The 16,527-nt window shown below is 38.6% G+C and overlaps 1 protein-coding gene across 1 annotated transcript in view; it reads right to left on the bottom strand.

The window, feature by feature from the left end:
• LOC127431998 (glucose-fructose oxidoreductase domain-containing protein 1-like) overlaps window positions 1–16,527 on the bottom strand; it is a 32,406-nt gene that overhangs the window by 2,110 nt on the left and 13,769 nt on the right. The window contains exon 2 of the mRNA XM_051682713.1: window positions 1–1,301. This exon is cut by the window's left edge and continues 2,110 nt beyond it. Coding sequence (XP_051538673.1) covers window positions 379–1,301 — 923 coding nt within the window. The 3' untranslated portion in view covers window positions 1–378. The remainder of the gene's footprint in view (window positions 1,302–16,527) is intronic.

Below are 16,527 nucleotides of genomic sequence, written 5' to 3'. Positions count from 1 at the left end.
TGACTTGACCAGTAGTAGGTCTCTAAAAGGACTAGCAGCCAAACAATTTATGTTTTAACCAATGGTCGACACACCAACATGTGCTACAAAAACATAGGATAGATGCAGTCAAGCCCATCAGGTGAAATGTAACTCTCTGCAACAAGGACAAGGCAAGTCTCCACTGGTTGCATGTCTTCAAGGTGTGGTATTCCCAGGAAAACACAATGTACAGTATCCAGTCTCTCAAACATGTAAATCCAACGAGACTATGCAAGCGATGGTGTTCATAATTATAATCCGTTTGAGAGCAACTATTGCTGTTTGCTTACGGTAAGAACGCTTAGCTGCAATCAACCTTGCTTGCGTTTCCACTTTTCCAGAATCTTACGCGTTGCATTAGCAGTACAGCGACATTCTGCTGCGACGCATGGCCTCGCTGATCAGGTAAGCTGGGCTGACCTCCGGTTCTTCCGTCATCACGACAATGTTCTGCCACTCTCCACATTGATTGGACTTCTTGATCGTGTCCACGACACAAAGTGCATATAGACAGTCCTCAAAGGTAGCAGCCATAGTGAGCGGCCGACCGTCCCAGGTCCGACGGTCGTCTTGGTCTTGGAAGGCCTGCCGTACTGCCTGAACCATACAGAGGGTGCCAGTAAGGTAAGGCGACGGGATGTCTCGGAACGCCTTGTCAGGTAAGGATGCGTTCCACACAGGTGTGTTGTCTTTCAGCAAGAGCTCTTGTCCACCTTCGCCTTCGTTCTTCTGTCCGTACAAGTCCGTCCCACACACCGTCAACCTACCGGCCGTGCCCACGACCACCACCTCTTGACGGAACTCACCTGGAACGTTGAAGTTGAGCGTCACCGTGCAGCAAGCACCACCCTCTAGCACCATCTGAAAGGTGCAGAAGTCATCACTGGTGATTTGGCGAATACCTTGGATGTGGTCTGTCTGCTTGACGAAGGTCTTGAGGAAGCCGTGGACCTTCACTGCTCGCCGGCCAGTTAGAAATGTGAGCAGGTCGATGATGTAGCTGCCCACAGAGTGGAGTCCACCGCCGCCCATGAGGTCATCGCAGCTCCAGTTGTACTTCTTCCCAAGCAGGCTGCCGGCGTGCACTTGCGCCTCGCAGACCAAGAGTTCCCCGACATAACCTTCTTCCAGGAGCTCCTTCATACGAGCAAATGCTGGAAGGAAGCGCAACACGTTACCCATTATGCTTAGCAGTTTAGGGTAGTACTGGGCTGCTGACATCATGCGGAAGGCATCCAGCGGTGTCGCGGCGCGGTCGCATATTACGTTTTTTCCAATACCTACGAAGAAAATGAGAGAGAAAGTTAGACATGAAGGTGATAGTTTAACAAAACCCACCAAAGGCAAACGTGACCACTCCAAACTGTACAACACTGGACAAGCAATAATTCCAAAAACAATATATACACAAAACATCCTGAAAAGAAGACACGGTTAGAATCAGAACCAATAATTTACTTGAGAAGCAAAATTACATAAGATGTCAGTTTTCTGAGAAACCAAACTAAATTTTGTGAGGTTTGAGCTTAAAACAAGACAAAAATATTTGCCAGAGGGGTAAGAAAAATAAACGTGTTCCCCTTGTTTTAAGCTAAAACCTACTTCATTTGGCTCTTCAAGAAAACAAATGCTGTTTCAAGGATATTTTTACTGGATAACAAGACAAAAATACTGAGTAAGACATTTTTTTAGGCTGTGTACAGGAAGGAAGGGGAGCACATATGTGAAACACATCCACACCCATTTAAAAGAGCTCTAATTATGCTTGCATTACTCCTAAACCCCTGCAGATGGCAAACTTTCCCAAATATAATTTAAAAATGAGCTTAGACGTGATGGAAGATGTAGTTTCAAAACAATAAAAAGGTATTTGTTTTTTGTTTAGAAACTTTATTGTCCTCATAAAAATATGAAGAAAAAAAATAAATAATAATAATTATGAAAATACAAACAAATATATAGCTATATATTTATTTAATATTATATCATTTTTAGCACCAATAACAGCTGATAAACATGTTTGGTGGGCCCATGGTTGCTTATATGCATCCCTGAGCTTCGGAGATAATATTTATTATATTATATTTATTTATTTATTATATAAATTATATAGTTTATATATAGTTTTGTATTTACGTTTTTTAGTCATAGTTTCAGGTATATAGTTTAGTTGGCTCTATATGGCAAGTTTTTACTTTGTTGAGCTGTAAATTTGACTTATTTATTTCTTGAGAATATATATGCCACTAGTAAATCCATTCCATTTCTAATTAAGACGTAATTTAGTCAACGTCAGGTAAAAGCTGATTCAAATGAAAATGTACCTAAAAAACGTACAGTTTAACACATTGAAGTTTTAGCATAGGATTGGCAATGGGATGTAAGCCACGTCTTGGTATGCTGGGCCAAGAGTTTGCTAGTAAAAGCTATTAGAATTGCATGATAGCTGTGACGAATCAGGCAAAGAGTCTCGCATTATGGAAACTCAAAGTCAAGCTAAAACAGAAGCTAGTGTGACTTACGGCAATTAACTGATTGATCTAATAAGCTAGATAAACCTCAGTGGAATCCCTGACCCACATGACCTCTTCTTGAAGGGCCTGTTTGAGACTTGAGCACAATAAGCTAGCAGACTAATCTCCCATTAGCTCCCAATGGCAAGACCTGAGAAATGTATCCAGTTGACCCATTTGTAGAAATCCACAGTGACTAAATAAACCTACGTCACAACTTAGTAAAGCTCACAACAGACTCCAAAATTAATACTATTAATACTATTTACTTTCTTAATACACATTCACAGTCTAATTGTACATGAATCATCAGTGCATATTATTTCAAAGAAAGAAATATTTGTCTTTGCTATCTTTTCTCAAAATGTCATAATTTGCTCTGCCTCTGAAGTCACCAGGCTCTCATATTTAGCTATAGAAGTTATGCTGTTACATAATTACTTTCATTTGCTTTTTCTGACACTATCGGTTAGGTTTAAGGTTTAGGGTAGGGAGGTTGGTTTTGTTGATTTAAAACTCGATAGAGCATTAACCTTACGAACCTTATCTGTTTGGGAGAATATTTAACTCGCTTTTAGCGCCACACAGTGGACATTTCACCTCAAAACTGCCGCGATACGTGTATTGGTGTAAACTGGTGTATTAGGGAAACAAATAAACTGTACAGTCGCATTCCTGAGAATGAGAGCTTTCATTTGAAATAAAAGCATGAAAGACATTTATATTCATATTTCTATCATATGACCTCTAGGTGGCGCTGATTTGTGACGTGATTGTTTTCAGGCCTTATTTTGCTATTTTATGTAACATAAATGCAGAAGTGTTGGTTATCTATAAAAGGTGCAGATTCTAAGCTTTCAAACGATACCCCATATGACTGACTTATGTATACAAAAACTTGAACATTTTAAGCGTTAACTTTTATCGTGATATAGCGCCCCCTATTGGACCCACCGGATAGTTGAAGCGGTTAAGGAACTACATAATATAATTTTGCAAAAAAATGTCATGAGGTCAGGCTGGCTTTAATACCTACTCCATTTGTGATACAGACATGAACGACACCTCAAATCATTCAGCTTGTCGAGGAGAGGTGTGATTTTACTTCTCTACATGATCTGATGTACGACTTCTGCCTGGCGGATGTTTAAACAGGCCACAAATCCCACAGACTTACTTTGAAGGAGGGACCCAAGCCATTTCCAGGGACCAGTATATCATATTGACTCGTTTTGACAGGTGAACTTCATTGAGAGGGTTCTCGAGTGACACTCAACAGGAAGTGATGATGCACACAACCAATTGGTCTTGGTTATGAACTGTGAAGCAGGATAAAAAGCTCATGTGTGGGACTGTGGTTGCTCTCCAGTCATAAATTATCCACAGTCGGCAGAGTTTGACGCTGAACTCACACTTCTGTGACGACACATCATTTTTTCAAAGCTTGAACTGAATGCAGCACAACAACCATTCTCCTAAACCTAAGCTTTTACTGGTTTCTTTATTGTGCGATCGTTTTGTACAGTATCACATCACCTTGAAAACGATACTTGAGTGTGAAAGTTTCAATAGAAGCATAGATCAATGTTTCATAAAAAACAAAACTACACACTTGCACACTTTAAACAGCTATCTGGTAAGAATGAACCATGCTAATGTTATAAACAGCACTATAGCACATAACGAGCAGTCGTATGAACTGAAATCTTGCTGTTACTTTTCCAATATTCGAGCTAGTGCTTGTGTTTGAATGAAGGTTGTGTACAGATCAACTATCGTCTAATTGCCTTCACTTGGATCCAAAGCAACTTACAACTATGCAAGTTTCTGTTCTAAACATCCGTGACAGTAACAAGACTGGTCTTGGCCTGATCAATACATTAAATATTAAATATTACAGTAAAAATGTTATTGTACACAAGTAATGTAACCAATATTCATGATGGGGCGGGGCAAATGTAAAGAAAAGGTCAAGTTTAAGAATTGATCAATGTAAAACAATATTGATCAACCACTATTTTGAATATTGGGAGGACATGTACATTTGAAAACATTAAAGCATTCAGGTACAGATAAAGGTGTATTTTTAAATGAACACCAAAACAGATTAACTTTCCATTTTTTTGCCATTTTTGACCTAATATTGACTTTAAGGGTGCTTTCACACTGGCAGTTTAGTTCGAAATAGAGCACGGTTCGCATGAAAAATTGGTAATGTGAAAGCTGTCGTGCGGACCGGGGAGCGCACCATGGTACCAAACCAGAGACTACCTGTAGGAGGTGGTCTGAGTTCGGTTGCAATGGAACTGTAGCGCGATTCACGTGAATGTGAAAGCAACTCGGACTCGGGTGCGCACTCGTTCAGGAAGTAAAGTAACCTGCGCATGCGTTTTAGCCGATGACGACAACTATCTATCTATACACCTTATAAATACTATATATAAATACTATTATAGGTTATAAATATAGGGTATAATAGGAGATGACAGTGGCGATAACTTCACCTTGGACACGAGCGTGAGTAAGCGTGCAGTGTAAACAAAGATGCAAATGAATTCCTTGCAATCAGCTGTCTCCTCAAAAAACGCCGTTTGCGAGCAGCAGCAAGCCGCCTTCCTCTGGACATCTGATGAGTTACGCCATGAAGCGCACATATACGCAGCTGTCGTTCACTCTGCTGTGCATAATGGCACCAAAATAACAAAGTATGATGAGTTGCGTTGTGTTCTCCATGCGTGTTTGTGATGACGTAAGATGAACGCAAATGGACCGGGGTTCGATAGAATCAAGTGAGTGTGAAACCAGACCAAAGCTGCGGGGGCACCGGGAACAAATCGCACTCGGAATCGGACCGCAGCAAACGTGCCCAGTGTGAAAGCCCCCTAAGACATGCCAGTCTATTGCAAACTGTGGCAACTCAAAAACAAACAAAGACAATGTTAAGCTTCATTTAATGAACCAAATATCTTTCAACTGTGTTTGATATAATGGCAAGTGATTTTCTAGTACCAAATTAGCAATTTAGCATGATTACTTAAGGATAAGGTGTTGGAGTGATGGCTGCTAGAAATGGGGCCTGTCTAGATTTGATCAAAAATGACTTTTTACCATTTTTACCATAGTGATGGTGCTGTTTTTTACATCAGTAATGTCCTGACTATACTGTGTGATCAGCTGAATGTCACTTTGGTGAATTTAAGTACCAATTTCCCTCCAAAACAGCAAAATCTGTACATTATTCCAAACATTTGGCCGCCAGTGTGAGTAATACATTTTTGAACGCAAGAACGAATACATTGGCCCGATGGGGAAAGCATGAATGACATGATCAACATACATAAGATCATTGGAATGTAAGAATCATCAAAACAGTATATATATACACACACACACACACACACACACATGCAGTGTTTCTGGTGGTTTTATGAAGCTAAATTTAAGACTTTTTAAGAGTCCAGAGAGGCAGTATGGCTGATATTGGAAAAATTATATATGGCTGATATGGGTATCGTTGAAATCCTCATGACCCAAGGAATCCATAGACACCAAACGCATGATTTTAGGACATTCGTTTCAAAGGTTATGGGCAAAAATATCCATTTTCACATTTCTTGACCCATAGGTGGTACTGTCACCAAACTTTGCATGTACAATCAGACCACGGTCCTGATGAAGTATACCAAGTTTTGTTTCAATACGAAAACCCATTGACAAGATATTGCCTCACTTCCTGTTTTCTATCGACCTTGTTAAATTTGTGTTAATGTAACTTTTCAACAAAATCAAAAATAAAAACTTGGTATTATTAATTCTGTGCGGATCAGTGGTATGGGGCTATTCATGCTCAGAAAATACTCTTCACTTTAAAACGACTTAAACGCAACGAGAAACCAATCCCTCATGCAAAACTTTGCACCATGACCTTTTTAAGGCCTTAATTTGCGAAAGGCCAATTTTAAGACTTTTTTCCGACCTGCAGAAACCCTGATATAGCACTACCAAAGAGCCAGTGAGCTATTAGAAAAAAAAAAATATTTCCATGACTTTTCCAGGCATGGAAATCACAGTTTTTAAATTCCCCAAATTGGGCAGGTTGGTTTGCCGCAAATTTATTCTGGAAATATTGCATTGCTGAGATTCAGTTGCACAGTTGAGTTCCTAAATGCTCTTTTCCCTGCACAGAGTTTAATTGGGCATGTTAGAGAGCAGCAGAGAGGAGATAATTACACTTCCATCACACTAATGATGCCTCGTCACTGATAGAGAGAGCGAGAGAGAAGCAGAGATGAGAAAGAAGATATTAAATTGCGACATGTCAAAAGGTAACGCATGAAAACAGCTACATTACAAAACAAAGCTAATGATGGAACCCAAAGCAGTCGTCTGAGGATACACAGAGAGAGAAAAGTATGCTTTACAGCAATTAAGAGGTGAGAATCCAAAAGGTGAAAAGATAAAATGGATCTGTTGGGATTCTTTTCATCTATACAGCAAAATTACGTCCAAGAGAGCATTTGTTTTGCATGAAAACCTCTTAATACAGATTATTTCAGGTTTAAAGTAAACATGAAATTAAAAAATCTTTTAGCCTAAATGGGTTTCAAATCTCATTTCACATGGTCTTAAAACAGGCCATTTTCCCAACATTGGATTACTGGATCTAAATCGCTATCTTGACGTTGTAATCAGATGTTTGTCGACAACAAACGTGCCTTCTAGCCAAGTCAAAAGAGTTCATCCCCAAGTGTCTATGATATTCTGCTCTCTAGATATGGCTTGGGTCCCTCCTTCAATGCGGGTCTATGTTTTTTTTTTTTTTTTTTTGTCGTCCACCAGGGGACAACTGTTTAATACTTAGGTTTAGGGGTTTGATCGGTGATGCTTGACTTGGTAAACGTCCCTAACAACATCCTGAAAACACAAACTGTAATTGACCAAAGAGGGTTAAAACACATTTACCAGTACTGGGATTACCATTCCTCCTCAACATACACACATACACACATACACAGTCTCACACAGTCACACACAGTCTCACACAGTCTCACACAGTCTCACACAGTCTCACACACACAGAGTCACAAACACACACAGTCACACACACACACATACACACACACACACACACAGTCAGTCACACAGTCACAAACACACACAGACAGTCACACACAGTCACACACACAATCACACACACACACACACACACACACTCAATCACACACAGTCACACACACACTCACACACATACACACACAGTCACACACACACACAGTCACAGTCACACACACACACAGTCACAAACACACAGACACAGTCACACACAGTCACACACACACACACACACACAATCACACACACACAGACACACACAATCAGACACACACAGACACACACAATCAGACACACACAGACACAGACACACAGACAGACACACAGACACACACAGACACAGACACACAGACACACACAGACACACACAGACAGACACAGACAGACACACACAGACAGACACAGACACAGACAGACACAGACAGACACACAGACACACACAGACAGACACACAGACACACAGACACACAGACACACACAGACACAGACACACACAGACACAGACACACAGACAGACACACACACAGACAGACACACACACAGACAGACACACACACAGACAGACACACACACAGACACAGACACACACACAGACACAGACACACACACAGACACAGACACAGACACACAGACACAGACACACAGACACAGACACACAGACACACAGACGTGGCCTCATTACCTCAGGGTTTAAAAACACATTAAAACCCATAGCATTCAAAAACAAGCGAGTAAAACAGGTCTGGCTATGTGTGCTAGAAATAGATTCATCCAACAGTCCGCCTGATCTCACATTTCTACTCTGTCTGAACCGATGAATGGCAAGATAATACGTGTGTGTGTGTGTGTGTGATGGGATACAGCTGCATCTTTATGGCAGAGATCCTGCTGCTGTGTTCCGCCTCACACCACGACACATTAATCACAGCGACCAGTTCACCGCTCCACTAAACTATATTCTAATAACGTCTCATGGCCAGAAGAAGCTCGACAAACATAAAAGCCCCTTGACATCTGTTCGTAAACAAACACAAACAGAGCAAGGATGTATGAGTCTGACTGTTGATGTTGAAATAACGGTGTATCACAGTCATGGTAAACATTATGATGCAGTTATCATCTTGGAAATTAAAACGGTTATTTTACCTCCATAATCCAGTTCAAATAATGAACAAATGCTTCAAACAACAATATGAAACATAATAAACTATTATATATATATATATATATCAGACTTTCTATAGCTTAGTGTTATTTAAAACATATGTGGACATCAATTTTTAGGAAAACTATTTGGTTTAAAATATATACTGTGTATATATACACATATAAAAAGAATATTTAGATGTAATCAGAGACAATACTATTTCAGATTTTAAATATTTTAAATGTTTGTGACAGGTGTTCATGCAGCATATGTATCAAACTTAATTCCGTATTTTCAGTAAGCAGAATTATTAGCTAATATTTCCATTTGGTGTCACCATTGCCCTGTTCTGGGCTGTTTTTAGTCCCAGTTCATCTCTGATGGATCATTTAGCTTTTTTATGAACAGTACTTTTAGCTACATTTTTAAGGAAACAAACTGTTTTGCATATGTCTATAAAGTAATAATAATAATAATAATAATAATACAAACTTTTAATCTTTAATTTTCTTGATTCAGGGTTGGCGTTACACCCCTAATATTTACTTAAAATTCACAACAATTAGGAAAACAGAACAGTGTGCATTTTCTATTGACACGGCAAAGTGATTAGAAATTGTATCCATTCATGTACAGATTCATTAATAATTAATCAGCCTGGCCAATATACTGTAAAGCTGATCAATCACTAGTTATGAAGACATTAGCTACGACCACAGGGAGATGGGCCGCCCCACCCACAATTTACAATTTACATTACACACAATGTATCGCCTATCTAAATGCAACAACATAGGAACACACAATGTGTGGTCATGTAAGACCACCACACTGTAATATATGACTATCACATGTGAGAGAGTGAGAGTACATACGCCCACACTCAATGTAAAATCATCAAATCATGACTGCAATGTGAAATGGGCGGAGAAAGACATCTGACGGCGAGCAGGAGGTCATTCTGGGGTTGAATTACAAAATCCCCCGAGAGACTCTACACCAGCACACACTATCGATCACACTCTCTAATGTTCACTCACAGACGCACACACAAAAACAGCTATTTTATATAACGAGCACAGGCACATAAAGCATAAAATGCAAAATGGATATCATTAAATTTGTTTCGGTGGCCCGAAATTTGGCTTGGGCGGTCACCAAAAAAAATGTAAAGCAGGAAAACCCCCGCAAAACAGAAATGTGGGTATCGACTAGGGCTGCAGGACTACGACAAAAATCATAACATCTCGATTATTTCCCATTATACTGTAATTGTGATTAATTTTGATTCATAGAATTTACATTAAATACTCATTTTGGGCTGATCAACTGCTGTATTCTTTATGTCAAATAGATTGTGTTCCTGAATTATTTTAATGCCGTTTTAAACATCAGTTTATTAGAAGATGCTGGCTACCACCCCTGGAGTTCACTAGTTCGCTAGTTTGAATCCCAGGGCGTGCTGAGTGACTCCAGCCAGGTCTCCTAAGCAACCAAATTGGCCCGGTTGCTAGGGAGGGTAGAGTCACATGGGGTAACCTCCTCGTGGTCGCTATAATGTGGTTCGTTCCCGGTGGGGCACGTGGCGAGTTGAGCGTGGATGCCGCAGTGGATGGCGTGAAGCCTCCACACGCGCCATGTCTCCATGGCAACACACTCAACAAGCACGTGATGAGATGTGCGGGTTGACGGTCTCAGACATGGAGGAAACTGGGATTCGTCCTCCGCCACCCAGATTGAGGCGAATCACTACACCACGAGGACTTAGAGCGCTTTGGGAATTGGGCATTCCAAATTGGGAGAAAAAACAAAAAAACATCAGCATGAAAAAGGCATCAATCCCAAGGCTAGTGGTTGTGCATTCATCTGCTTTTAAAGTCAAACTTGACCATATTTACTCTCTTAACATGTTCATCAAGATTTATAACTATCTTACTACTTAATACTGCACAGAATTGTTTTTAAATAGTACATGAAATTATGCAACGATGTACACGCGGAAATGATGAAAGCAGACCTCATATTTTTCATGTCTAATTCATTGAGTGGTGTCCAGATATCATCTTGGAATTTAAAATGGTTATTTTGCCTTCATAATCCATTGCAAATAAATGGTGTGCATGTTTGTTTTACATCCAGTTGACTTCTTGGATATAAAAATGGCTGTTTTGCATTTTTAATCCAATTTTGTGTAAAAATGTCATAACTTTTAGCAGTCAAGAAAGAGCTCACTCGTCACAATGGAAATGGAAGGTCATTCCGAGCACATTGCATTGTGGAATATTTCATTTAAGCAGTGTGTGGTCTGCCGTACACTGTGCATTTTGGCAAAAGTATTTCATGCATACTGTGCACCGTTTTAATACTATATACTGGAGAAATAGCAAGAGTAGAATGGTAGTGTACTATTCCAAACCGAGCACAGGTCTGTATTCAAACACAACACAATGCTCTCCATCTACTTTCATCTGCCTGGAATAAACAAAGACGGAAAACCAGGAAGTCACAGAAAAATCACTTGCCATCTGTGATGATATCACAGTCATGTGTTTCTACAAGACTGGAGCCAGAACAAACACAATGCCATGACTGATAGTCTTTTTCATGAAAAAGCACCAAATGAATCTCGTACAACAACTATTACAAGTGGCGTTTTACTGCAAAACAATGACATGACTGTTTCAGAGCCTATCATGGAAGAGAATCTGTTCGAAATTAAAAATGAAAGACTTTTCCCCACTAATTTTGACAGATGTTTTTGTTTGAAAACTACTGCTGCCAGTCGATTAAAATGTCTAAAATCGCAGATTTTGAAAGTGTTGAAATTTGACACTATATAATTATCTTCTTGTCAAAATGCAGTTATTTCCATCTTAGGAAATAAAGTAAAACAATATGTAACACTATAATGCTTTATTAACATTTTCCAAACAAAGCCTTCCACAAGAAATCCACTAAAATAGCACCAATTCGAGTAACATTAAACGTTTCCCAAAGTCTAATTGAAAGAACTAGTCCTCAGACAGGTTGCATATTCATTGCAATGTGCATTAAATCTCTTAAACTCTCATCCTCCACAGTATTAATCTGCCAGTAGACTGTGGCTATTCACTTTGTTACAGCAATCGTGAAGCTGCGTTCTTGATTCACGTCAGAGCGTCCATCTTTGAAATCACCATGAAAAACGCTTCTAGACAAAAACGTCTCATTCTGCATTTGGTGATAGTTAAGACTTGACTTGCTCCTGTGGTAATTAAAGTCCCATCTGGGCTTGTTTTGTACATTAAATAGCGCTAAGAGCTCCTTTCTCCATTTAACCACTGACAGAGATTCTTTTATTTACTGAGATAACTTCCTCCACGGCTCGTATTACAACAGTACCGCCCATAGAATATCTATGGGACCGCCGCGTTATGCTGTTTTATGCTTAGCCTGTAGGTTCCACTTTGTATAAGGCTTCTGGCGCTGTGGTGTGCGCGTCAGTGTAATGACTCCGGGCGGACACTTTACAAAGGTTCCGCCCTTCACATCAGTGTTTATGCTGTATTAACAGTAAAGGCGTTAATCGTGATTAAGAAAAATGTACGCGTTAAACTTTAATTAATCGCATGTGTTAACGCATTAATTCTGCTGACTGAAGCTTTGACACAAAGTGAAATGCTAAGACATTATCCATAAGCATTAGCATCTGTATGCGCGTGATGGATGCGTCTGACTCCACGACTACAACAATGTTAGTTCTGCGGATTCAAAGAACAATCTTATTAGACACCCAACATACAAACACTCGAGACAACTTTGTTCCTGGCTAAATTTGATGTCAACTAAGGAATTATTTCTCACTGGAGTATTTAGGATAGTCATCATGGCTAATGTTTATGGCACATAAACAAAGAGATGCTCACAAAAAAGTACCACAGTAGTGCCATAGTTGTTTAGCAGTGGCAATGTTGTAAGTGTTGGAGTACCATTTAAATACCAAAGCATATGAATATGGTATACTGTACTGTATATTATATACATACTGTGTTCAGTAAAGGTGGTAATTATGACAAATTAAAGTACGTTTATGCGTTAGACATATTTATGGGCTGTTGATGCGTTTTTGAGTCCATCAAATATTTCTCATTAGTTTTTTTTTAATGTATAAATGTGCTAGATGGACGTTTTTGTACCACAGTGTCGCGTCTCGCTGTTTCTATTCAGGATCTCATGCAGAAGCGGCACATTTTTTAGGCACTTTGACAATTTAACCCTTGTGCGTCAATAAAAAAAAAAGTTACTCAGAGGTCCTTAGAGGACAAAAATGTCCGCGTCAAAAAACTGCCATAATTATATTATATATCAATATTATTTTCCACTTTCAATGAGTTAATTTTTTTTAACCAACATCAGTCCTGATCATAACTAACAAATATTCATTCATTTTCAGGATTTTAACCCTTTAAAATGCCAGTTTGTTTACATAATGCCACTGTTGTTTTTCACACACACACACACACACACATTTCTGAATACACACATACAAAACACACTCTGACATCCATAACAACACACACACCCACACACACACACACAATTGTAGCTGCATCATTTATTCAACTGGCCTGCAGTGCTCTAAAATACGGAGAATAGGGAAAAAGCTTGTATTTGCTCCATAGGCTAAACAGGAGCAAAATGGCGCCATCTGGTGGAAAATGTACAAATGTAAATTTTGAAGCCAGAGCTCCGGAATGAAAGCATATTATCATATAATTCATGATTTTATGCTTTAATGGCACTGGGATCAAATATTGCGGTTTTAATGGGTTTCAATTGGGACATTTTTGTCCTGGAGGTCCTGAGTGTAACTATTTTGTGTACACAGTGTATTATAGATGCATTATAGGAACTGAGGTTGAAATATCAAAATTCCCCCCAAAATGTATCCCATTGCCATTAACACAGCCAAAATGATAAAAAATAAATAAATAAAAAAAATGAAAGACAAAAATGTCCCGAAGGTCGCACAAAGCTTAAAGGAATATTCCGCAAATATAAAAAATAAAACTTACAATGAAAGTCAATGGGGCCAATTTTTTGAGGGTTTAAAGGCAGAAATGTGAAACGTTTAGAAAGCACTTGCATTACTTGCTCTGTTAAGACTTGTATATTATTTGAACTGTAAAGTTGTTTAAATCGTAATTTTTACATTCGTTTTAGGGTTTACGGTGTAACAATGTCATGGCAACAAAGTTGTAAAATTTGCTATAACTTTACACAGAAAAAGTTAGTAAGCAATTGTATCACACTAAAATCATGTTTACACACATATTGTCTTGTGTCTATACTTTTTAAGCAGTGAGTATTTTAATGTTTACGGATTGGACACATTCACTTCCATTGTAAGTGCCTCACTGTAACCCAGATGTGTGCTGAAAAGGAGGGACGAGACTCAGTAATTTTTTCTGGTAAACAACACTATGATTTTATCAGAATTACAAAATGAAATGTTACTAGTAGCATTTCCTCGAAGTAGCTATGCTTTGTTCAAGTCTACAGCACACAAGCTCTTATTCATCATACTGTTCTCCAAATACGATAAACAAAAGATCATCTGACCCAATAAGAGGGGCCTGGGTGCCTTTAAATCCACTGCTACAGCCAATTCTGTGTCTTTTTCTCCACCTCTGAAGGAAAACAAAAGACATAGATCTCAAGGTGGCATGTGTACCCTACTGCTTCTTGTCTCTAAGGGCCAGTTAACCACTACCGTTCCCTTTTCTTATTAAAACGACACGCTTAGTGCAATAAAACATTAACCAGACTTTTACACAGGAGTTGTGCAGATTACATTCATAAATCACTGGAGTGACACATAAATGCATTGTTATTCTAGATGTCCTTGCTCATGCTATTGGGTGGACGGTGGGCGTACACAATGAGCTATGTGCATTAACTATGAGCCGTCCGTCTCTAATTAATCTGAGGGTGTACATGTCAAAACAATTACAGGACATTCACAACACATGTTTGCTGTTGTTTGGTGTTTTGAAGATGATTATTGAATAACATACTGTAGGCTCGTGAAAACTCCCCGCTGTGTCTCCGTGAACATAATGCCATTGCTGCTTCCCAATGGACTGTGTCTTTTATGCTGTCATCTTTTGTCATGATCTAGTGCATCTTGCTCCATTGTCACCGTAAATTCCTTGGCATTGTGTCTTTTACAAGCCAAACGCCTCGAGCTATTAAACCAGGATGGCTGGGTACCTCTCGACTCAGAGCGGCGCTCACACTGAGGACATGCTCCGTCGCCCCAGTCATCTCTACTGAATCAAACTGTCAAGTATTAAGCCTATGCGGTTTTCTGTTCTGTGAAAGATTTTCTATAAAATCTCCAAGCTAGAAGATTTAGATCTATTAAGTTGCAACTATTTTTCTCACAATGACTAAATGTCCAAAATGTTAATTACTACATAATTAACACTACATTTCAGGGCTCGCAATAAGAATTTTTGCTGGGTGTCAGTCAAGCCATTAGTTCAGATTTTTACTTGCCCTGGCAAAATTGTAATCAAAAAAAATTATACATTTGATTTTTTTTTTTGCAGCAACAGCATATTTATGTCATAAAATGTATTTCTATATTTTTTAATTAACACTGTAATGCTGGTTTCATCAAAAAATAAACAAACAAATAATTTACATCTTATATTTGACAGCTATTTAGCTATAAATACTTTTACTAGAAAATGATTGCATATGGAACTGAACATTACTAATTTATGATTTCAACCCATTGCAACTGATTGCTGTAACAAAGGGAAGTCACTCTTGCAATTTCGACACAACCTCATCTACATCAGCTAGCTAGACAATGCTACCTTGAAGGCAGATTTATATTAGCGGAATTCACAAAACTATTAAAAACAATTAATAAATGATTAATCCACATGCCTAAAATTCTTTGAATGTAAGAACAATATAACCCAAATACGTAAAATTATTGTATTACAAGAACAACATAATCCATAATTCCTAAAATCATCAGAACGCAAGAACGACATGAGACACACGTAAAATCGTTGGAATGCAAAAACGACGTTATCCACATATGTAAAATTATCGTAATGCAAGAACAACATAATCCACATTCCTAAGATCATCACAATGCAAGAACGACACAATCGACATACATAAAATCATCGGAATGCAAAAACGACGCAATCCACAAACGTAAAATCATCGGAATGCAAAAACGACGCAATCCACATACGTAAAATCGTCAGAATGCAAAAACGACGTAATCCACATACGTAAAATCATCAGAATGCAAAAACGACGCAATCCACATACGTAAAATTGTCAGAATGCAAAAACGACGCAATCCACATACGTAACATTGTCAGAACTCAAGAACAGGGTTATTATTGTTTAGAAAATTTCAATTGTCTTTATTTTGTTTTATGTTTAAGTTTTAATTTTAATTTAGTTTTAGGTAGTGTTTATGGTGTGTAATATTAATCATTTTACTTAACGATAATCACCTTGCTTAAGAATGAAACAATCAACATACACTGGCGGCCAAAAGTTTGGAATAATTTCCAGATTTTGCTCTTATGGAAAGAAATTGGTACTTTTATTCACCAAAGTGGCATTCAACTGATCACGTATAGTCAGGACATTAATAACGTGAAAAATTACTATTACAATTTGAAAAAAAAATTTCAGAACTTCTTTAAAAAATCCTCC

The sequence above is a fragment of the Myxocyprinus asiaticus genome, chromosome 41, assembly GCF_019703515.2.
Source record: "Myxocyprinus asiaticus isolate MX2 ecotype Aquarium Trade chromosome 41, UBuf_Myxa_2, whole genome shotgun sequence".
Taxonomy (NCBI): Eukaryota; Metazoa; Chordata; class Actinopteri; order Cypriniformes; family Catostomidae; genus Myxocyprinus; species Myxocyprinus asiaticus.
Note: the sequence above shows the minus strand (reverse complement) of the source record. Positions and strands in the feature narration are given on the sequence as shown.